Source organism: Scomber scombrus, chromosome 18, assembly GCF_963691925.1.
Source record: "Scomber scombrus chromosome 18, fScoSco1.1, whole genome shotgun sequence".
Taxonomy (NCBI): Eukaryota; Metazoa; Chordata; class Actinopteri; order Scombriformes; family Scombridae; genus Scomber; species Scomber scombrus.
This window is the reverse complement of record NC_084987.1, coordinates 22,243,569-22,265,748: the sequence shown is the minus strand read 5'-3', so window position 1 is coordinate 22,265,748 and position 22,180 is coordinate 22,243,569. Positions and strand designations below refer to the sequence as shown.

Genomic DNA, 22,180 nt, shown 5'->3' with positions numbered 1-22,180 from the left:
GTTAATGTGCCGGAACAGACGCAACCCCATTAAAATGCAGAAACTTCGACTTTTCTCAAGGGTCCGTCACCTCTTCTGAGCAGTTATCAGCTAGTTTGTTTTGGACCAGTTTATGTCACTTTTGCAATATTTATTAGCAGAACCCATTGCTCTAATAATACTAACTCTGAAAATGAGAGTTTATCTATTGAAATAAGTTTGGAGGAAAGCAGAATTTACTGGAAATTGGTTAATTTTATCATCAAGATAGGGAAATGTAAGCCTTGTAAGGTAGGTAGAGCAACTTAGACAACAAATTAAACTCAGTCAGTTCATAAGAAAACATGATTATCTGCAGTGAATATCTGATTCCAGCTTCTTAAATGTGAATGTTTTCTGGTTTATTTAATCTTCTATGATAATAAACTAAACATATTTTTGGATTATGGATGTTGGCCGGGCCAAAAGAAGACTTGAGGATGTCTCATCGGTGAAAAATGTCAATTAGAAGTTTATTGACTTAAATATTAATTGAGAAAATAAGCTTAAAAATCTTAAAAATGAACTAATCCACCCATTAAATTATATTCTCATGTCGACTACACCATACTCGTCGTTTTCGAGCAATTTCTAAAACTGCCGAGCATGAGAATGTGGCCCCAGCTCCCCGTCCCACCGGACCGCATCGCAATGTGGAACGACAACGTGGACATAAACAATTCCAGCAAATATTATTTCAGTTGTGATGAGTGTAAGATTGGGCTGAACCCGACCTCTCTGTTTTCCCTCGGAGGTGAGGAAACGTTGAGGGGGAGAGAGGGGCTAACGACCCCTTGTCAGTGAAAGTACACCATGTTCAGTTAATTGCCCCTGTTTTACTGCACCCGCTCCTCCTCCTCCACACACTGGTAATACTTGTCTAGTCACTTTTTAAATGGGTGAAACCCTGTGACAAACTTGTTATTTGGGAGATATCAGGTGTATTAAAGCAGCAACAGTGTGTGGAGTGCTTCTGCTTGTGAAAGATCGACAATTTGCTGTGTAAATATTCAGCATGTAGCATTTAGTATGAGGACATGAACTCTTTCAACCCAAAATAAGGAAACAAAATCCTTGAGAACAGTTCTCCAAGCGTAAAATGAGTGGAGTTATTACATAATTCTTTCTTTTTAAAGCACTCAGCATATGTTGGCTTCACCAGTGGCCCATTATTATTGCAGAGGCTGTTTAGGAAATGAATAATAACCTCTCTCCAGTCGTTGTTCCTGCACTCAAAATGTCACTGCCCAAGAATCAAGATGAAGTATTTACTTGATGACTCAGGAATACTTGAGGCAGTGATCACTGTACATAACGTCTCTTTCTGGTCATACACAAGCCTCAAGGCTGCCACAGCTTATTTACAGCATTCCTTCAGAGTCACTGGTTGTTGCTAGTATCGGTATTAAGACTAAATATAGGAATATATTAAGTGTTTTTGGCTTTAAAACGAACATAGTACCTGATATGATGGAATGAGTCCAAAAAAAAAGAGTAACACAAAGAGATCCTAGGTTACAGGGAGATTGAACAAGATTTAGTACAATTGAACTAATTATGTAGGCTACTAAATAAGTAAAATACCAGAAACTGTAAAAGAACATGACTGCGGCGCCGGCTGCCAAACACTGCAACTCAAACGAAGCTTTCGTCTTTTTAAAAAAATCTTTCAATCTTTCATCTTTTATCCTCCATCTTCACAGTTCCTCTGAAGCAGAAAGCAGACTTTGTAGATTCCCGATTTAGTAACCAGTTTTAGTTCCTCCAGACTATTTAGTTGATAAGACATTCCTTGCATAGGTGTGTGTGTATATATATTATCTTTCCATCATCACCCACTTTCAACGCTCCCTCCTCCCTCCCTCCTCTCTAAACAGGCACCCTGACCCAACCAGTAGGAACATTAACAAAGACACGCTCCCTCACAGGCTTCCCACCAGCTAACAGACCTCTGCTGTGAGATGGACATGAGAGCTAGGCAAAGGTTTTTACCCCCTCTGTCCCCCTCCAGATGGGACAGCAGTTGTAAATTTAAAGTATTCAAAACAGTTAAGCAGGGAGGAGCAACTTGAAGCCTCTCTTGACACGGCCGTGCTTTATGTCGACCTGACCTAACCCGAGCAGACGTTTCCTGTTGCACATCACATCAGCACTGACCTTTTGCATTCCTCAGAGATTGCATGTGAAGATGGAAGGATAGCAAAGGTCTAATCCTATAAACTAGACCTCTTTTTACACGACTACTCCCTTTTTTTTCCTGCTGGTTATTATTGAAAATTTTCACACCTCTGTCAACGATAATTCTTAATTTTGTGGCACTAAACACATTTTTATTTCCTCTCTTTCTCTCCCTTTCTGAAACAGCCACCATGTCAGACGCAGACAAGTTCCTGTACGTGGACCGCAACCTGGTCAACAACCCGCTGGCACAGGCCGACTGGGCCACCAAGAAGCTGGTATGGGTGCCTTCGGAGCGCCTGGGCTTCGAGGCCGGCTCCGTGAAGGAGGAGCGAGGCGACGAGTGCGTGGTGGAGCTGGCGGATTCCGGCAAGAAGATCCGGGTGAACAAGGACGACATCCAGAAGATGAACCCGCCCAAGTTCAGCAAGGTGGAGGACATGGCCGAGCTCACCTGCCTGAACGAGGCCTCCGTGCTGCACAACCTGAAGGAGAGATACTACTCGGGTCTCATTTATGTGAGTACGGAGACACAAAAGGCCAAGAATGAAGCATTGATTCACGCATTGCACCTCAGGAAGCTAATTTTAGTTTCTGTCCCACTTCAAAGACAATTCTTTGCAGCTTTCATTAACATTTTTAATATTCTACCTAACTTATGTTTGAGAATAAAATGCAGCTAAAATCTCCCTAGCATTACATTCCTGCTGTCTTACCATTGTCCTGGCAACGTACTGGCGTGGTGAAAAGCATTTCCTCTAAATTGTTGTGAAATCCCCACCGGCTTATAGAAAATGATCTGCCGTGGCCAGCCTCCAAACCAATTTGTCTCTCAGTCCGACCTCCTAATTACCTGATTAAGCCCCATTGTTTTAGACAACTCCATTGTGTCCAAATTGTCACAGGAAAGAAAGAGGTGCAGTCTGTTATCGTATGCATGGTATGCAAGCGTTTTTTTTCTCCTTCATCCACGTATTCTGCCTCTTTTTTCTAATTCTCTGTAGTAATGTGTTGTTAGCTGTGTGTGTGTGTGTGTGTTTGTGCATGTGTGTGTTTAGAGCTGTCTTGTAAACAGGAAGCTACAGGGAACAATGCAGTGTGGGGTATGAGATGTGAAGACAGCTGGGGAATGAGGAACGGGCTAAAGAGTCCTTTTTCTTCTTCTTTTTTTAAGAGATGGACACGGAATGTAAATTATGTTGTAACTGCTGTTACTGGCCCTATAATTAATGCTATTTATCCCCATGTCCTGGGCTGGGAGTGATTTTAGTCTCTTTTGACTGTACGGCATGACCCCGGTCATATCAACACACCCCTTCCTCACTCCCTCCAGAGATCCAGGCTACGGTCGGCTGCAGTGGCTCCACGCTCTGTAGTCGTTAGATTAAGCGTCTCTCAGGGGAGAGCCGGGTACACAGCAAGAGGGGGAGCTGCCTGGTACAGAGATGTTAGGAGGGGCAGCACAAGAATCCAGCATTTTAAAAGTTATGGCAGAAATCTAGATACTAAGATAATCTTATCTTTCTTCCGCATCCAGATTAAGTGTTTTAATTGAGTTCTTGGCCTCAGAGCAGACAAGATCATTCTACAGCTAGCCTGTCAAGTAGCTGCAGTTGTGCATCGCTCAATAGTTTGAACTTGCAGCAGGGTGGGGTTAAAATTGCAAACCTAGGAGAAGACCAAATCAAAGTTCATGTGAAACTTTCAGTTTAGTGAACAAGGGGGGATGGGTGAACTTAGAGACACTTATAATAATAGTGAAACTTGTACAGTAACACATGAAATAACTCAACCCATGATGTTGATCCTGCACTGCACACTGTCATATAAATGTCCTTTGTGGTATTTTCACACGTTTTAAATAATTTTATCTATCCCATTTAACTCAAACACCCTCCACCTCTACTAGTCTTATTGTATGTTTAACCTCCACCTCCTATGTGTTGTGCAGACATACTCTGGCCTCTTCTGTGTCGTCATAAACCCCTACAAGAACCTGCCCATCTACTCAGAGGAGATTGTTGACATGTACAAGGGCAAGAAGAGGCACGAAATGCCGCCCCATATCTACGCTATAACTGACACATCTTACAGAAGCATGATGCAAGGTAAGGCGCTATCCAAACTGTCACATTGCAAAACGTTTTATGAGTTTTGCAATCAAGGCTGTATTAAAAACAAATATTATTATAGTGATGTTTACAGTCTCCTGGCCTACAATATGTTCAACCTTTTCCCCAGTTTCTTTTATCATCCTCAAGCTTATTTCCACCAGCACCCTCTTAAAAAATGAAATGAGGTGCATGAGAGTAGCCTCCATATTGAGCTTGAGCCTTCAAATATAAGACGCTGCAGAGTATTGGAGTTGATACCAGCAATATTTCATATGATTTACTTGCCCCACTGGCCTCAGCAAATACCAGACTCTAAATTCTTGCTAAGTAAGGTTGTATTGAATAAGAGGCCTGTGCAGGAGAATGTACAGTGGATGGAAAAAAGGAAATGTGCAATAGATAGTTATTTTTTTAAGCTTAAGACAGATTTTTAAGAGAATAGTTTAGTTTAATTATGTGAATTCCTGTGTTTGCCAAACTGTATGCCATCTTAACCCTTTGGAGACTCACCACATGCTACATTTTACAATTATGCAATGTTTTGCGACTGATGCCCCACTCATTTGAGTCAACCGTTGCAAGGAAAACAACATTACGTACAACCCTAATAGGTATTTCCTGCAGGGCTATTGTTTCCTAATGTTTCTTTAGCGCACCTCCTTGGATGTATTGTCTTAGCTTGGCAGCACAGCCCCATTTTAGGCCCGTTTCCCCTGATGTGCTGAGCTGTGTCATCTATCATGCGTACCACCCACTTGCTCTCCTTCCCGCCGCAGTCCTTTTTTTCTCCATGTTTGGCTGCAGGATAGAGTTGGGACCACAACGGGTAATTAGCCAGTAAGTTGGAAGCCCCAGCAGCACCTCTTTCCAGTCACAGGAAGCCAGATATTGATTTCCTGCCTGTGGCCAGTGTACTTCCTGCCGTACATGTGTACTGTATGCGCGGTAGCGATAACATATGCGCACTTAGAATATGAAGCATTGTTATTCTGTAAAAGACCTCATGATCAATATTTGCTCTTCTTCTTTTCTGCAGATCGTGAAGACCAGTCCATTCTTTGCACGTGAGTTACAGACATCACATAAATCCTTCTGGTATATTAACCTTTTTTTTTTTTTACTTGAACTTTAATTCTCTGTTTGTCTCATATAGAGGAGAATCTGGTGCTGGTAAAACAGAGAACACCAAGAAGGTCATCCAGTATCTGGCTCACGTGGCCTCCTCTCACAAGACCAAGAAAGATCAGGTCAGTCCTCTTTCTCTTCTACACTGATCATCCTTCAAACCTTCCTCCTGTTACTCTTTTACATCACCCAGTTTTTTTATCTTTCATCTCACACTCTATTCTCTCACTCCACTCCCTACTGTTTCTTTTTATTTGATTCATTGTCAAGGGAGAAACAAGCCCTTATTCCTTAAAGTGCTTTTTTATCTCACTGGACCAAATATTTTCCTCTTCCTCTCTGCTCACTTCACCAACCACTTTTTTTTTTTGTTCATTGTGACTATGATGTGTATCACTGTGTGTAATTGTACACCAGTGCTACTGGTACTTTAACATTAAATGACTGTTAATCCATCATTACATTGTTATGTTCAAACAGCTTATTTTCTGCAGCAAACAAATTCTTCTGTGGCGCAGCTGCCACAGAAAAAGAACCGCTACCCAAAGAGAAAAAAAAGGGGCGGCGGCTAAGATAATAAGGCATGCAGGTTCAGAAAAAACAGTTGTGCAGATTTAAAACTCCCAGCACTGACAGGTTATATAGACCAGAGTGCTTACTTCATCTGTCATGTATTCGGTCTTTGCTGATTTTACTGCATCAGACATAAAACTCAGTCTGCCACCCAGAGTCAAGCATTACGTCAGACATGCCTGGAAAACTTGCACCACTGTTATCTGGCCTGCCAGCCTGCTGTTTGATAGACACTGCTGAAAGGCACCCAGTGAGGTTCAATAAAAAAAAAAAAAACATCAGTATCCATCATCCCTTTTTTTTGAGGTTGTTGTATTTCTCTCTTCCCATCAACAGAACAGCTCGATCCTGTCACATGTGAGTTAACTCTCTCCCTCCATTCGCTCTTCCTCCCCTACCTGCTTCTGTCATCATCACCCTCTTCCTACACCCCTCGTCCTCCGTCTCCCAACCACCCAACCACCCACCCCTCCCTCCCTCGCCGGAGCGCACTGTTGCGGTCACTTTGTATTCAGGGGCAGAGGTGACGTGTCTTGAGAGCCAATAGGAAGTCAAGAGGAAGTTTGTTTGCAGATCAGTGGCAGCCGTATGTGTTCCTGTGAAAAATTCAGCCAGACAATAGTAGGATAAGAGGGGAGGGGTCTTTGCTGAAAAAATACAGCAATTTTTTTTTCCTTCTTTTTTTGGACTGTGTGCCTCAAGCTGATAGTCTGGTTGAATTTTTCATAATTTCTGTCGCTATTCTGTGTGTGTGCACCTGAATCCAAAATGATCTTTTTTGCAAAAGAAATGTAGCTTGAGCAGTGTCTGTTGCCAACATCCTGCTCAGTTTATGCTTATAAAATGAGCTCTAAACAGACACAGTGCTGTCCCATGGAGCCGACATGTCTGATCAAAGGTTTATACTAAGAGGCGCAGTGAAGAAACACAATCTGATTTGCTGTATGCCTTGTAAATAATTTAATAATCCACGGCCTTTACCTTGTGATCTTGCAGAAAGGAAAACATCATAAATTACACTTGAGTTCCCTGCCAAATATGTTTCTTTTAATAGTTTGATATACAGCAGAATACCATTGCTGTGAATTCTTACACCTTTTGTAATTTCAACATGTAATATGCGCTTCTGCCTATGAATCAGTACAATGGCAGCTTTTGAAATTTTTAGCTGATGCAACTCCATGTTTTTGCTGGATGGATCTGACCGATCATCAGCCAAATGGGAGTGTGAAGTTATCCATCTGTAGATCTGATGCAGGGGAAAGGCCTTTTTATAAAAAGCACATGTGCCTAGAAAACCATTTTTGGAAAAAAAATGCCTGGTAAAAACATGCCTGAGCATATGAAATTTTATTGTAATGTTGTATTACATGTGTGGAGTAGATACAGAGACTTCACTGTAAGCTAGTCCAGCTTGAAAGTTTAATATAAACAGGTGATAAATTATGCTAAAGCTGAAAGGAGGTACAGCTTGTGTTGTGCTTTATTTCTGGATTATTCTGCTCTGGGTTTCGGGTGATGGGTTACCGTTGAGGCTCACAGGGTCTCTGGGTGTTTGCAGATTTGGGCACTAACATGATATGTGTTGGGGAAAATGCTTGGGTGCAATGTGTGTGTTTGTGTATTGCTGGTGTGTGTATATGGTGTCCCTACTTTTTTTTTCTCTTTTAAAAAAATGTTTTGTACACTTCATTTTGTCCCTTCTCCTTAGACGTAAGTACATCATGTGTAAATTATCACCATGTCAACATAAACTAGAAGGAGTTTCTCACAATGAAGAAACATTGTAGTACATTAACAGATCATAATATAAAATTCCCGCAATACACCACAGTAAATTACTCAACTCAGCAATGCAATCCACAGGAAACCAAAAAATGGTGTTTAATGGCGAGCAAATGGAAAAATGAAAAAAGTGTTCTTTATGTTTTTGCTTTTGCTTTGCTGTTCTCCTTATGTCCACTAGGGGGAGCTGGAGAAGCAGCTGCTGCAGGCTAACCCCATCCTGGAGGCCTTTGGAAATGCTAAGACAGTCAAAAACGACAACTCCTCCCGATTCGTAAGACTAACTGCGATGTCTCGTTTTTCAGACTTCTTAAAAGCTTGCCTGTCGTCCAACTGAACTGTTCAACACCTTTTTTTCTCCCCCTCTCCTACTCCTTTAGGGAAAATTCATCAGGATCAACTTTGATGTCAACGGTTACATTGTCGGTGCCAATATTGAAACCTGTATCCTTGAATACTGTGCGGTCACTGCTTCTCTTACGAATTAAAGACTTGTAACACTTGATCTTGCTGTTATTACAGAATTTAGGAGTCCAAACATTTAGAATCACTGCAGGAATTTGAAAGAGTCTCACTATAATGAAAAAAAATTGGTTTGCAGAGTTTTGTCGTGCCTAGTGTCAGAAAACCTTAACAGATTGACTACTAGACTTGTTGGAGAAATCCCGTGCCATCCGTCAAGCCAAAGATGAAAGGACCTTCCATGTCTTCTACTACTTGCTCACAGGGGCCGGAGATAAATTGCGTGGTAGGTACCATATTAAATAACACTGTGTAATATCAGTATTTCTCAGTAGTAGTGATTGCATTTCCCACTGAAGGGTTACAATTATAGAGGCCCTTCCTGGAAAGATCTTTACCTTTTCGTTTGCCGTCTATCTCATACCGATTATCATTCTTTCTCAGCTGAACTCCTCCTGGAAAATTACAACAACTACCGTTTCCTTTCCAACGGGAACATCACAATCCCTGGACAGCAGGACAAGGACCTGTTTACAGAGACCATGGATGCCTTCCGGATCATGAGCATCCCAGAGGACGAGCAGATAGGTAAGGCAGAAGCCAAATAATTTTCTCTTCTGATCTTTAGTCGTGACTTTGCCTGTGTTTGCCTAGGTATTGTTAGCGCAACATAAAATATTTACCATGTTTGTTCTCTTTTTTTTGTGCAGGCATGCTGAAGGTGGTGGCCTCTGTGCTGCAGCTCGGCAACATGAGCTTCAAGAAGGAGCGCCACACAGACCAGGCCTCCATGCCTGACAACACCGGTAAGTCCGACCTTAACCCTTCCTCTGTGGGTCATGAGTCTGAAATAGCTGACATTGCAAACACCCTAGAAAACATTTACAAGAAGTTGATGATCCTGCAGTTTCATTTTTCTTCCGACTCATCTTGTTTTTCTTTTCTTCCTTCTGTTTTCCTCTTCGACAGCTGCTCAGAAGGTGTCCCATCTCATGGGTATGAATGTCACTGACTTCACCAGAGCCATCCTGTCACCCAGGATCAAGGTGGGCAGAGACTTCGTCCAGAAGGCCCAGACCCAGGAGCAGGCAGAGTTTGCTGTGGAGGCCCTGGCCAAAGCCACATATGAGAGGATGTTCCGCTGGCTGGTCATGAGGATCAACAAGGCCCTGGACAAGACCAAGAGACAGGGAGCCTCCTTCATCGGCATCCTAGATATCGCTGGCTTTGAGATCTTTGAGGTAAACAAGTGACAAACTGTAAATGACTTGCCTCCCTGTATGCATCCATACACTTGTGCTTTACATCAACGGTCTTCCTAACATTTTGTCACACGTGTCTCTCCAGTTGAACTCATTTGAGCAGCTCTGCATCAACTACACCAACGAGAAGCTGCAGCAGCTCTTCAACCACACCATGTTCATCCTGGAGCAGGAAGAGTACCAGAGGGAGGGCATCGAGTGGAGCTTTATCGACTTCGGCCTGGATCTGCAGCCCTGCATTGACCTCATTGAGAAACCTGTGAGTTTTCAAACTTTACTCACCTGTCAAGCTTTCATTTCTTTTCCTCAACCAAGCATTTGGACATATTTGTTATAACAATGTGTTCAGCACTTCACAGCCTTTGTATTTCATACATTAACATCTGCACTCTCCCTACTGTATCCAGGCCAGCCCCCCTGGTATCCTGGCTCTGCTGGATGAGGAGTGCTGGTTCCCCAAGGCCACAGACAAGAGCTTTGTGGAGAAGGTGCTCCAGGAACAGGGCACACACCCCAAGTTCTTTAAGCCCAAGAAACTGAAGGATGAGGCAGACTTCTGTGTTATCCATTACGCCGGCAAGGTAAACACGCAGAGTTCATGACAAAGCATCATCACATACTGCCTTTTCATGAAAGATTATTTATATATATGCATACATTATTTACAGTTTTCCAAAGATATGAGTCTTAAGTTATAAAGACATCAATTCCTGCCTGTTGTTACTCCTCAGGTGGACTACAAAGCAGATGAGTGGCTGATGAAGAACATGGACCCCTTGAATGACAACGTTACCACACTGCTCAACCAGTCCACTGACAAGTTTGTCTCTGAACTGTGGAAGGACGGTGAGTTCAGCCCAATGAAACATATTGTTGTGGTGACCCAGGAAATCACTAGCCCCTTTTATACAGAGATCCCACATTATTGCCGCAAAGAAGACCCGTCATGATGCCGGTTTTGCTTTTTTACACTGAACCAAAAAAAGCTGACATAATACCGCCCCTGTGTGTGTAACTGTTTTTGGATAGCATGCTGGCGTAACCTATAACACAACATCATCAGCATTAAGTGTGTGTTCTCCCGCCATGCTAGCTTCCCCCATTCCCTGTTATTGACTTTTTAGATAAAACAGAGGCGGAATTACAGTGCAACATTCCCACTTTGAACTATCCTTGTAAAAGGGGCTACTGTTTCACACGGGACAGTGTTTGATGTGGGAATAGTTTAATGGTACTTTCCTGTTCGTGTTTTTTACTATCTTTCTTCTTTTTTTTTATTGTCTGGTGTATGGACCTTTGTTTTTACCTTTTTTTCAAATCCCATCCTTTTCTTCCTCTGTACGGCCCCATTTTGTCTGTCATTCTTTTTCCAAATTTCTTTTACTGGGTCTCAGAGGTACAGAATTGTCAGAGAGCCTACTTTTATCAGCGTTTTCCTATTCTACACTCTGACTCAGGTGACAAGGTTTCTTTTTCATTTATTAAGACTTTCCGTCTTTACTACATCTGTCTGTTTCAACATGCTCATTTCCACCTAAATCCTTTTCGCCGTCCGTGGTTCCTCCATCCATTTCTCCTAAATGATCAAAGCTGTGTTTGGGGTTTTTAACCTAAGCTTCCCTTTTTAGAAGACGTAAGATTTTGTGAGGTGCTTTTGTGTGCAGTGTCGTACCTTCTAGTCGTCTTAGGACTGTTGCTCTGTCATTGAACTCTCCTTTTCTCCCCTTGTGTAATAGTGTTGTTTGGGACTCCTGGTGTTGGTCATGGGTACTGCAGCAATGGGTATATACTGCATGGGTTTGGTTTGATTTTTGATTTTGTCATCACAAAAATACATGTCCACTGCAACCCTCAAAGTGTGTCACCTTTCCAACACACACACATATATTTAAGTGAACCACCACACATAATTTCACTCAGAACTACAAACTGGCAGTGTTAACGGTTAAAGTCCACTCACGGCACTATTTCTATTTATTGTTTATTATGGTGTGACTGTAATCTCCCCACGCTTCGCTGGCTTTTTGTGACTCCCCTCCATCATCCTTTCTGTCATCCCACATCCTCATTGGTTTCCCTCCGCATTCACTCAGTTTTTTGTGTGGTGTTTCACTGGTTCTGTTTTTTTTTTTTTTTGAACAACACTCCCTCTATTCTGTATAGAGGAAGTGGAGAGACGATGGTCATGCATTTGGTTTGAATTTGCCTGGTTACATATTCAAATCATTAAATGAAACCTGCTGGATTCTTACAAGTCTTTCTCCTCTCTCTCTCTCTCTCTCTCTCTCTCTCTCTCTCTCTCTCTCTCTCTCTCTCTCTCTCTCTCTCTCTCTCTCTCTCTCTCTCTCTCTCTCTCTCTCTCTCTCTCTCTCTCTCTCTCTCTCTATTGTTCCCTCTTTCAGTGGACCGCATTGTGGGTCTGGATAAGGTCTCTGGCATGTCAGAGATGCCCGGTGCCTTTAAGACCCGCAAGGGCATGTTCCGCACAGTGGGCCAGCTGTACAAGGAACAGCTGTCCAAGCTCATGGCCACTTTGAGGAACACAAACCCCAACTTTGTCCGCTGTATCATCCCCAACCACGAGAAAAAGGTATCAGAGAAATACTTGGCATTTATGATGCTGCAGTATTAAGTTTGTGCTCTATCTGTTTGCTGATCAGCAAATAACCCTCCCTTCTCTTTTCTCCTCCTCCAGGCTGGTAAACTGGACCCCCACCTGGTTCTGGACCAGCTGAGGTGTAATGGTGTGCTGGAGGGAATCCGTATCTGCAGACAGGGCTTCCCCAACCGCATCGTATTCCAGGAGTTCAGACAGAGGTAACACGATGATGAGCACATTGTTTCCGTTGGTGCTTGTCATATGACAGAAAATATAAAATCCTATCATCTCCCCCTCTCCAGATATGAAATCCTCACTCCCAATGCCATCCCCAAAGGCTTCATGGATGGAAAGCAGGCCTGCGTGCTCATGGTAAGGGCGTACAACATTCTGGCGAAGCTCCACAATATCAATAAATACATCACTGTGCAGTGGGATTGATCAATCCTTTTCTGTCAGATCAAAAGCCTGGAGCTGGACCCCAACCTGTACCGGATTGGTCAGAGTAAAGTTTTCTTCAGAGCAGGAGTTCTGGCTCACCTGGAGGAGGAGAGGGACATGAAGATCACAGACATCATCATCAGTTTCCAGGCCTGGTGCAGAGGCTACGTGGCCCGCAGGTAGGAAGAAACAAACACAGCTTTTTATGACATTTTAACACACTTTTAAAAAATAATTAAAGGAAATGACTTGTTTGTTGGTCTATAATATATAATGGAAATTGGTTATTAACTGCGTCTGTTGTAAAACACATATGAACCGTTATCTGATATTGCTGTGCAGGGCTTTCGCCAAGAGACAGCAGCAGCTGACCGCCATGAAGGTGATCCAGAGGAACTGTGCCGCCTATCTCAAACTCAGGAACTGGCAGTGGTGGAGACTCTTCACAAAGGTGGGCCTCAGTCTTACTACTCCTTCAACATCTTAGCCAACATCTTGTCTACTGTACTTTCACAAGCTTATCCTCTCTTTGCACATGCATCCTCTTTGTCTTTTGTAACCCCCTCTTTTCTTCATTATTCTGTCCTCAGGTGAAGCCCCTGCTGCAAGTCAGCAGGCAGGAGGAGGAGATGCAGGCCAAGGATGATGAGCTGACTAAGGTGAAGGAGAAACAGGTCTATGCTGAGCGGCAGCTTCAGGAGCTGGAGGAGAAACAGCAGCAGGTAAACCACTTTCTTGGTTATGTTCATTTTCTGTCCCATTCAAGGAATTGACATGAAATGAACATTGAATGAAGATGTGCTTCTTGACTTTTTAACTTAATTTTTTGGCTTTTGACCTCTGACATGTGTTCTACAGCTGAGTCAGGTATTCAGCACCATACCATGCTGATTAATTTTTTTCTGCTTGCAGCTGGGTGCTGAGAAGCTGGCCCTGCAGGAGCAGCTTCAGGCAGAAACAGAACTGTGCGCTGAGGCCGAAGAGATGAGAGCCCGTCTGGCTGCCAGGAAGCAGGAGCTTGAGGAGATCCTCCACGACCTGGAGGCCCGTGTGGAGGAGGAGGAAGAGCGTGCCTCTCAGTTGACAACAGAGAAAAAGAAGATGCAGCAAAACATTGGAGTAAGTAGTCAGAGTGAGAATGAAACACACAAGTCTTTCTATACAACCACTAATTACGTCGACACTTCATAGGATAGTTACTGTTTGATTTGAGTGACATTATCCTATTTGTCAGACGTGTCAACCCTGCTTTCATTTATCTTGAAATAGGACCTAGAGCAGCAGCTGGATGAGGAGGAGGCAGCCAGACAGAAGCTGCAGTTGGAGAAGGTCACCCTGGAGGCCAAGATGAAGAAGGTAGAAGAGGACGTCATGGTCCTTGATGACCAGAACAACAAACTAAACAAGGTGAGAATGAAAAGAACAATAACTATGGCTTTCCAGCTTATGACTCTTCTTCAAACTTCCTTTAAAAATTAAGTGTATGTCATCTGTGGGGGATACTTATCGTTTACCACATTTGTGAATACAGGAGAAGAAGCTGATGGAGGAGAGGATCTCCGAGTTCACCACCAATCTGGCCGAGGAGGAGGAGAAATCCAAGAGCCTGCAGAAACTCAAGACCAAACACGAGGCCATGATCACAGACATGGAAGGTAGGAATACAAAACGGGGACATGATGCGCCACTATAAATCCCACTGATCTTAACAGTTATCACAGATTGTAACTTTCTCATCTCACATTTATTCTTTTTCTTTTCTGTCAGACCGTCTGCGCAGGGAGGAGAAGGCGCGCCAAGAGCTGGAGAAGAACCGACGCAAGCTAGATGGTGATTTCACTGAGATCCAAGACCAAATTGCAGAGCTGCAGGCCCAGATCGATGAGCTCCGCGCCCAGCTAGCCAAGAAGGAGGAAGAGCTTCAGGCAGCCCTGGCCAGGTCTGTGTGGACTCTATAACTCATTATTTTGAGTAATTCGGATGTTTAAACTGTTTAAGAGTATGTATTTGTAGTAGTATTGTAGATTATTTAAAGATTCTCTGGCCTCTGCTACATTACTCACGTTTTTTCTGACCTACCCCTCCCTGAAGGATTGAGGAGGAGGCAGCCCAGAAGAACCTGGCCCAGAAAAAGATCCGTGAGATGGACGCTCAGATCTCCGAACTCCAGGAGGATTTGGACCTGGAGAGGCAGGCCCGCACCAAGGCAGAGAAACACCGCCGGGACCTGGGAGAAGAGCTGGAGGCCCTCAAGACCGAGCTGGAGGACACTCAGGATTCCACCGCTGCCCAGCTAGAACTCAGGTAGACATGTTTTGTACAGGGAAAACTTACAGCTGGAGCTTTACAAACCTAAATAAAACCACTAAATCTGTATCCCATTTGAACCCATTTCACATCTTGACACATGCTGATTAACCTCTTCTCTCCCTCCTCAGGAGCAAGCGTGAGACAGAGGTGGCGCATCTTAAGAAGACTCTGGATGACGAGGCTAAAGTGCACGAACAGCAGCTGGGAGAGATGAGACAGAAACACGGTCAGGCCTTTGACGAGCTGAACGACCAGCTGGAGCAGGCTAAGAGGGTAATTTAAACACTTTTTTTAGCCTTATATCCACCTTTAATTTCTTTCCTTTAGTTCGAATTTGCCTTAATGCACTATTCGATTGTTCCTCCCTGCAGAACAAGGTGTCAATGGAGAAGGCCAAGCAGGCCCTGGAGTCCGAGAGGAACGAGCTCTCCATCGAGCTGCAGTCGCTGATGCAGGGTAAAGGAGAATCAGAGCATCGCAGGAAGAAGGCTGAGGGCCTGGTCCAGGAGCTGCAGCTCAAACATTCAGAGAGCGAGCGCCAGAGGTTGGAGCTGGCTGAGAAACTGACCAAAGTGCAGGTACTTTTTGTTGCCAATGTAGCTAAATGTTAAGTCTAAGCCTTCACTAACTTATTATTCCACACTGTGCAAATGTGCACGTCCATACAAACTTTTCTATTCAGTGGTTCACTTGTTGGTTCTTTTTTGTCCACAGGTTGAGCTGGATAATGTCAGTGGTGTGCTGAGTGAGGTGGAGGGCAAATCCATCAAGGCAACCAAAGACTGCTCTGCTGTGGAGTCCCAGCTGCAGGATGTTCAGGTACGCAGCCACAGAGCAAACACACATACCCTCCTGTATGTTCAGAGAGGACACTGCTGTGGTCAAAAACGAAATAAAACTTTCCCTCCCTTCAGATATTTTCAGAACACAAAGACCATATTTATTATGGTCTTTATGGTTATACATATTTATTAGTTTAGATACTAATGATTAAACCCTCATCTGTAATTCTTTATTTAACATTTATTGTTATGTTGTCGGCTACAGCCCTTTTCTTTGAATCTGTTATTAGTTCACTGAAATCTCATTTAGTTTGAGTTGTGCTAAATTATTAGGTTTAATCTTTTAAACTTATAAACAGCCAACTGTTGTGAAATGACAGATTCATTCACTTTAATTTATGATTCAAATCAGTGTTGCAAAAACATGCAATTTCCTACATGCTCTCACCAAGGAGTAACACTAATTTTTTATTTTGTAAGATGATCGTAAAAGGAAAATTGCTTTAAATTTTAAATGTTAAAGTCTTTATTCTGTTGCAACTAATACTAATAATGCTTCTAATAATTGAGTATTATTTGTCTTTGTTTACAACAGGAACTGCTCCATGAAGAGACACGCCAGAAACTGTCACTGGGCACACGTCTGCGCCAGCTGGAGGACGAACAGAATAACTTGAAAGAACAGCTGGAGGAGGAAGAAGAGGCCAAGAAGAATGTAGAGAAGCAGCTTCAGACAGTGCAGGGACAGGTACGGAGAAAAAACACAGATCGTCTGCCGATAACTAGATAGATTAGGTTTTGACTAGACTGGAGGATGACGGGCGTCTTACTACTTGGTGGCCTGGTTATTGATCTCATCCTGGTTAGATTTTGACTAGTTGCAAGTAAAGATGAATGATTGCTCAATAAATCAATATGTTTACAGAATGTTGAGGTGCAGCTAACAGCAAAATTTATGTTAAAAGACTCGACACGATTCTCTCCATACAGCTGGCAGATATGAAGAAGAAGCTTGAGCAGGATGCAGGTTGCCTGGAGAGCGCTGAAGAAGGAAAGAAGAGGTTCCAGAGAGACCTCGAGTCAACAAACCAGCGCTTGGAAGAGAAATGTGTAGCCTACGAGAAGCTGGACAAAACCAAGACGCGTGTCCAGCAGGAGTTGGACGACTTGCTCGTAGACCAGGACCACCTCCGACAGATTGTCTCCAACCTGGAGAAGAAGCAGAAGAAGTTTGACCAGGTGAGGACACATTTTAAAGTTTTTAACAGACTTTGAAGTGTTATGATTAAGATTTTAGGGAGCTCCAGTCATGTCCATCTTCATTTTAGCTCTACAAACTATATATTTAAACACTGTTGTCTTGGTTTTCTCCAGATGTTGGCAGAGGAGAAGAACATCTCTGCACGCTATGCAGAGGAGCGTGATCGTGCTGAGGCTGAGGCCCGTGAGAAGGAGACCCGTGCACTGGCTTTAACTCGTGAGCTGGAATCCCTGATGGACATCAAGGATGAAGTGGACCGCAACAACAAACTCCTGCGGGCTGAAATGGAAGACCTGGTTTCCTCTAAGGACGATGTTGGAAAGAATGTAAGTCGACACAGATTGCTCTCAGAGATGTTTGTGCATTTAAAATCTATCTGTGTCCTCCTTCATTACAAATCTTCTTTATCTCATCTCTGTCCGGTCCCGCAGGTGCACGAGCTTGAGAAGTCTAAACGCGCAATGGATCAGCAGCTGGAAGAGATGAAGACTCAGCTGGAGGAGCTGGAGGACGAGCTGCAGGCCACAGAGGACGCCAAGCTGCGTCTGGAGGTCAACATGCAGGCCATGAAGGCTCAGTACGAGAGAGACCTGGCAGGACGAGACGAGATGGGCGAGGAGAAGAAGAGGGCTCTGGTCAAACAGGTACTGATAGAATCTGACCCATAAAACCCAACTGTCATGAGGAGTCAGGAAGGTGCTTTTTCATCACTGCTCTGTTTGCAGTGAGGGTCCCAAAGCAGTTTTTAATGCCTGTTTGTCCACCTTGAAAAACATAACATATCCCCCATATTCACAAATAATTTATGAAATGTTTAGCACTAGACTAAAACGCCAAATTCTTTTAATGACTGTCTAAAAATTTTAAATGTCATGGGTATTAATGCTGCTTAGAGGTTATATGCATATAGGTTCCGTTGCTGAAATTAAACGTGTGCATTTATGTTCAGGTCCGGGAGATGGAGATGGAGCTGGAGGACGAAAGGAAGCAGCGTTCCGCAGCCGTGGCAGCACGTAAGAAGCTGGAGCTGGACCTGAAGGAGCTGGAGGCAGGCATTGACATGGCCAACAAAAACCGTGACGAAGCACTCAAACAGCTGAAGAAACTCCAGGTGAGTCATTTGTTAAAATATCTACAAACAAAAAAATTTACTGTATCAACTGTATCTTTAACCTAAGTTTTGGTAGTTTGTTCCTAGTCTTCTCTGACTCTTTTTTTTTTTTTTTTTTTTTTTTTTTTTTTTGCACCGTTTTTTTTTTCTCAGGCCCAAATGAAGGATCTTATCAGGGAGCTGGAGGACACTCGCATGTCCAGAGAGGAGATTCTTGCCCAGAGCAAGGAGACTGAGAAGAAATTGAAGGGCATGGAGGCTGATATGCTCCAGATGCAGGAGGTCAGCATGCACACCGCTTCACTATTCTATTGTATTAAAATAATTCAATCTTACTAGATGTAACTCTGAACTCATTCATCCCTGTGCAGGAGCTGGCAGCTGCAGAGCGAGTAAAGAGACAGGCCCAGCAGGAGAGAGACGAGCTGCAGGATGAGATCAACAACCAGGCCACCAAGAAGTAAGACGGCCGTCATCCTCCAGTGAAATCACAGCGATGTCAGTCGTGTGCATCATCTGTTATTGACCGACTTCATCTCTCCTCTCCCTCTTCTCCCCCTTCCCACATTTTTATTTCAGTGCTCAGATTGCAGAGGAGAGGAGACGGCTGGAGGCTCGTATCGCTCAGCTGGAGGAGGAGCTGGAGGAGGAGCAGTGCAACACCGAGCTGGTCAACGACAGGCTGAAGAAAGCAATGCTGCAGGTCTGTAGAGAAGGCAGCTTTTGAAAAGCTCAAATTAGAGCGGAGCATGGAGCAGTTAATTAACATGCCCTAAATTCTATCAGGTCATTCTTTAAGAAACAATGAATCCTTGTCGTATGAGGTATAAAAATAGTTACGTTTATTTAATGCTGACTCATGTCAATTAAGAAGTGTTGAGCACGAACTGATGAGTCCCTGTCCCACTTTGTTGTTGTTGTTTTTTAGACTGACCAGATGAACGTGGAGCTGACTGCTGAGCGCAGTGCCTCTCAGCGCGTCGAAGGAGCTCGTTCCCAGCTGGAGCGTCAGAACAAGGAGCTGAAACTGAAGCTGCAGGAGCTGGAGGGAACAGTCAAGTCCAAGTACAAGGCCAACATGGCTGCCTTGGAGGCAAAGATTGCTCAGCTGGAGGAACAGCTGGACATCGAGACCAGGTGAAAGCCTCAGCCACGGAAATCAAAGCTAACTGAAAAAAGCAGTTTCATGAATTATTCCACGAATGCTTAGAAAAGTATCATGTGTATTTGAGTTCTAAAATATTCTTTATAGGACTTAATAAGTGTGTTAGCTTGATAATTAAAGATTCACTGAGAAGTCTCATGGTACAGATGTTCGGGTTACACTATCTTACAGTATGTGACATTAGAGAACATCTTTAGTCTGACCAAAGTTGTGCTCTTGATTTAGGGAGAGGCAGGGTGCCACCAAGCTTGTGAGACGCACGGAGAAGAAACTGAAAGAAGTCATCCTGCAGGTGGACGACGAGAGACGCAACGCAGAGCAGCAAAAGGACCAGGTCAGAAGTTTTCCATCATCATTATCTATCTGTATATCTGATGTTTTATTGAGTCAGTGATGACATCCAGGAGAAAGAATATCAGCACCTTTTTGCACATCTAACTATATCTCTGCTTGTTTGTATTTTGTAGACGGACAAACTGAACTCTCGCATGAAGCAGCTGAAGCGTCAGCTGGAGGAGGCTGAGGAAGAGGCTCAGAGAGCCAACGCCAACCGAAGGAAACTGCAGAGGGAGCTGGAGGACGCCACAGAGTCGGCGGACGCCATGAACCGTGAAGTCTCCAGTCTCAAGAGCAAGCTCAGGTGGGCAAAGAGACCATGTACAGATCTGTGATTTCACCTGTTTGAAATGAAGAACTAATACAAGATAGTATCCTCAAAAGTAATAATACATTTTTTCTTTCTTTTTTAGGCGTGGTGACCTTCCCTTTACCATGCGCCGCATCGTCTCCCGCGGCGGTGGCGTCGAAAGTGACGAGGAGGCAGAGCCCAAGAGCGAGATCCCCGAGCCTAAGCCTGAATGAACAGCCACAGTGCCGCCTGACTCCTTTTTAGACAATTGAACTGCATCAATAAATAGACCGACCCAAACACACACACATGAACACACATTACTGTACCTACTGACCAGAGAGGCATAAACAAGAGAACGTTGTCGGAACCAGAGACAGGGACCAAATACAGTCCTGTGACAGTCTGATCTCTTTAACACTGACAATCTATGCATTCTTTAAAACACTTTGACACAAACAGAAACAAGTAAACTCGGACAATCACCATGCTGACAAATACACACACTCACATTATCTTTTTGGGCCAAATCTTTCTTTTTGCTTAATTTTTTTCATTCTCTGGGAAAAAAAGAAAAAAGAAAATATTTTTATAAGGAGACATTCCAGCTCTAATAGGCCTGATGTAGGATCTATTTTTCTAATTGAGAAAAACGAGAAAGAAGTATAGGTAAATGAAGACAGATTACTGGAAGGGGACCAAAGTAATATCTCATCTATAGAATTGTATTTTATGCAGAAGTTTTTATAATGGTTAAAAAAAAAATGGAAGTACTACCTTTTTATTACAGCTCTTGCTCGCGCTCTCGCCTTTATAATGAAGGTTTATATGCTGAAATGTATCCAACAATTTAGCTGCAGTTAGTACTCGACACGTGACTTTTGCTTTTGGGCTTTAATAATTTGATATACGCATGTTTCATGTGGACGATTTGGAAGGCAGATTTTTTTGAAGTAACAATTGGAGACTCAATGACGTATACTGAAGGCATTTGATTGTGACTGTGCGGAAGTTATCTTAATTTTGCACTGAGAAGATAAAAACAAAACAAAAAACACTTTAGCCTAAACATTATAAACCACTGCGTTTGTGTGTTTGATTGAAATACTGACAGAAGTTCAGAGGTTTTTGGAAAGCCTGTGCACATGTTCATGTACTAAGTGCACTTGACCGCCAACACACACTAAGGCCTTAAATTGCAGCTGAATTCTACTGGGCAGGGCTGACGGCTTTCTTTTTTCTGGACATCATTGATTTTTTTTTATGTTTATCAATATCAGTGTTTTTGGTCATGTTCAGGGTCAAGTTTAAACGGGGTGGTGGGGTAGTTTATTACTCGCAGCACACACTGTATTCTCAGGGCACAGCTGGGAGGTGAGCTGAGGCTGCAAAACAAAAGGCCGACTACTCTCATCTGGGGACATATTTCATCTGTGTAACCTATCTACGCTGTACTCTGACTAGTGGATAGGCCTCAATGTAAACACGGGGGGTTTAATTGAGAAGATGTTCCAGATGATCAGCTCTTTTATGTCATCATGATGTAAATAAACAACCTCACAGGCTGTGCTCGGGGGGCGGCTTTGGGCTCACACTGCTGGGAAGTGAGAGGAACGTGTTGTTACTAAAGAATAACAGCTCACAATTTAAAAGGATCACTCTTTCGCACTTAGAATGGAAGGAAATTTGGAAAAAAAAATCGCATCTCAATTGTTTTGTAATGTTTGTCTCTGCACCTCTAGAATGGAAACCATGTTGTGACAATGTTGGTATTTGGTAATGCAATTAAAGAGGCTTTCTAAACCGCTACCTGTGTCTTTTATTGTCATTTCATACTCATGTATGTCAGTTTTAAAACTTCAAATCTTGATTTCTGTTGAGGGCAAAGTTGTTTTGGGTGAAATGACGCATGACGACCAGCAGAGGGCAGGCGGGACCTTTTCACTCCAAAGATACAAACGGAGCAAGTCAGAACCGGTTTCACGGTGGAGTAAACTGTAGTAAACAAGAACATTTGGGTGAGAACACTGCTTTTTTTCCCAAGTACAGTATATTGTATTGTTTTATACTGCAGCTTTTAGCTTAGTACGTTAAGACATAACTAACCAATTACTTTAAAAAATAATAAACAAAAATATATAAGAAGTATTACAATTAATGTTAGAACTACGTTTTGTGATTTAAAATATACACGTCAGTGTCCCTGGTATTGTTTAATGTAGTACTTTAAACAACGGTTTTACAGAGTAGCTTTACCTCGAGTGTTTGAATTGACGACCAGACAATGGTTTGGGATAGTTTAATGTTTTGTCAAAGGAAAAAATATATTTTAAATGTATCTATCACACTGAGTGTATCCACAATTT

The 22,180-nt window shown here is 43.1% G+C and overlaps 1 protein-coding gene across 2 annotated transcripts in view; it reads left to right on the top strand.

Moving 5' to 3' along the window:
* The window catches only part of LOC134000087 (myosin-9-like), a 31,073-nt gene extending 9,450 nt beyond the window's left edge, over nt 1-21,623 (top strand). Inside the window, exons 2-41 of one of the 2 annotated variants that reach the window (XM_062439390.1) lie at nt 2,383-2,714; nt 4,148-4,304; nt 5,347-5,374; nt 5,464-5,557; nt 6,345-6,365; nt 7,975-8,067; nt 8,174-8,237; nt 8,443-8,541; nt 8,700-8,843; nt 8,966-9,061; nt 9,225-9,496; nt 9,603-9,776; nt 9,925-10,098; nt 10,249-10,363; nt 11,920-12,107; nt 12,213-12,334; nt 12,419-12,488; nt 12,576-12,736; nt 12,900-13,008; nt 13,148-13,279; nt 13,470-13,676; nt 13,827-13,964; nt 14,089-14,212; nt 14,325-14,496; nt 14,649-14,861; nt 14,996-15,140; nt 15,239-15,445; nt 15,582-15,686; nt 16,245-16,397; nt 16,640-16,888; nt 17,024-17,236; nt 17,342-17,554; nt 17,860-18,021; nt 18,175-18,303; nt 18,393-18,481; nt 18,601-18,724; nt 18,950-19,158; nt 19,412-19,520; nt 19,654-19,826; nt 19,936-21,623. In XM_062439390.1, coding sequence (XP_062295374.1) covers nt 2,388-2,714; nt 4,148-4,304; nt 5,347-5,374; nt 5,464-5,557; nt 6,345-6,365; nt 7,975-8,067; nt 8,174-8,237; nt 8,443-8,541; nt 8,700-8,843; nt 8,966-9,061; nt 9,225-9,496; nt 9,603-9,776; nt 9,925-10,098; nt 10,249-10,363; nt 11,920-12,107; nt 12,213-12,334; nt 12,419-12,488; nt 12,576-12,736; nt 12,900-13,008; nt 13,148-13,279; nt 13,470-13,676; nt 13,827-13,964; nt 14,089-14,212; nt 14,325-14,496; nt 14,649-14,861; nt 14,996-15,140; nt 15,239-15,445; nt 15,582-15,686; nt 16,245-16,397; nt 16,640-16,888; nt 17,024-17,236; nt 17,342-17,554; nt 17,860-18,021; nt 18,175-18,303; nt 18,393-18,481; nt 18,601-18,724; nt 18,950-19,158; nt 19,412-19,520; nt 19,654-19,826; nt 19,936-20,047 — 5,886 coding nt within the window. In that variant the 5' untranslated portion in view covers nt 2,383-2,387 and the 3' untranslated portion in view covers nt 20,048-21,623. The remainder of the gene's footprint in view (nt 1-2,382; nt 2,715-4,147; nt 4,305-5,346; nt 5,375-5,463; nt 5,558-6,344; nt 6,366-7,974; nt 8,068-8,173; nt 8,238-8,442; nt 8,542-8,699; nt 8,844-8,965; nt 9,062-9,224; nt 9,497-9,602; nt 9,777-9,924; nt 10,099-10,248; nt 10,364-11,919; nt 12,108-12,212; nt 12,335-12,418; nt 12,489-12,575; nt 12,737-12,899; nt 13,009-13,147; nt 13,280-13,469; nt 13,677-13,826; nt 13,965-14,088; nt 14,213-14,324; nt 14,497-14,648; nt 14,862-14,995; nt 15,141-15,238; nt 15,446-15,581; nt 15,687-16,244; nt 16,398-16,639; nt 16,889-17,023; nt 17,237-17,341; nt 17,555-17,859; nt 18,022-18,174; nt 18,304-18,392; nt 18,482-18,600; nt 18,725-18,949; nt 19,159-19,411; nt 19,521-19,653; nt 19,827-19,935) is intronic. The other variant, XM_062439391.1, reaches the window with a different exon arrangement.
* Nucleotides 21,624-22,180: the final 557 nt, after the last annotated feature.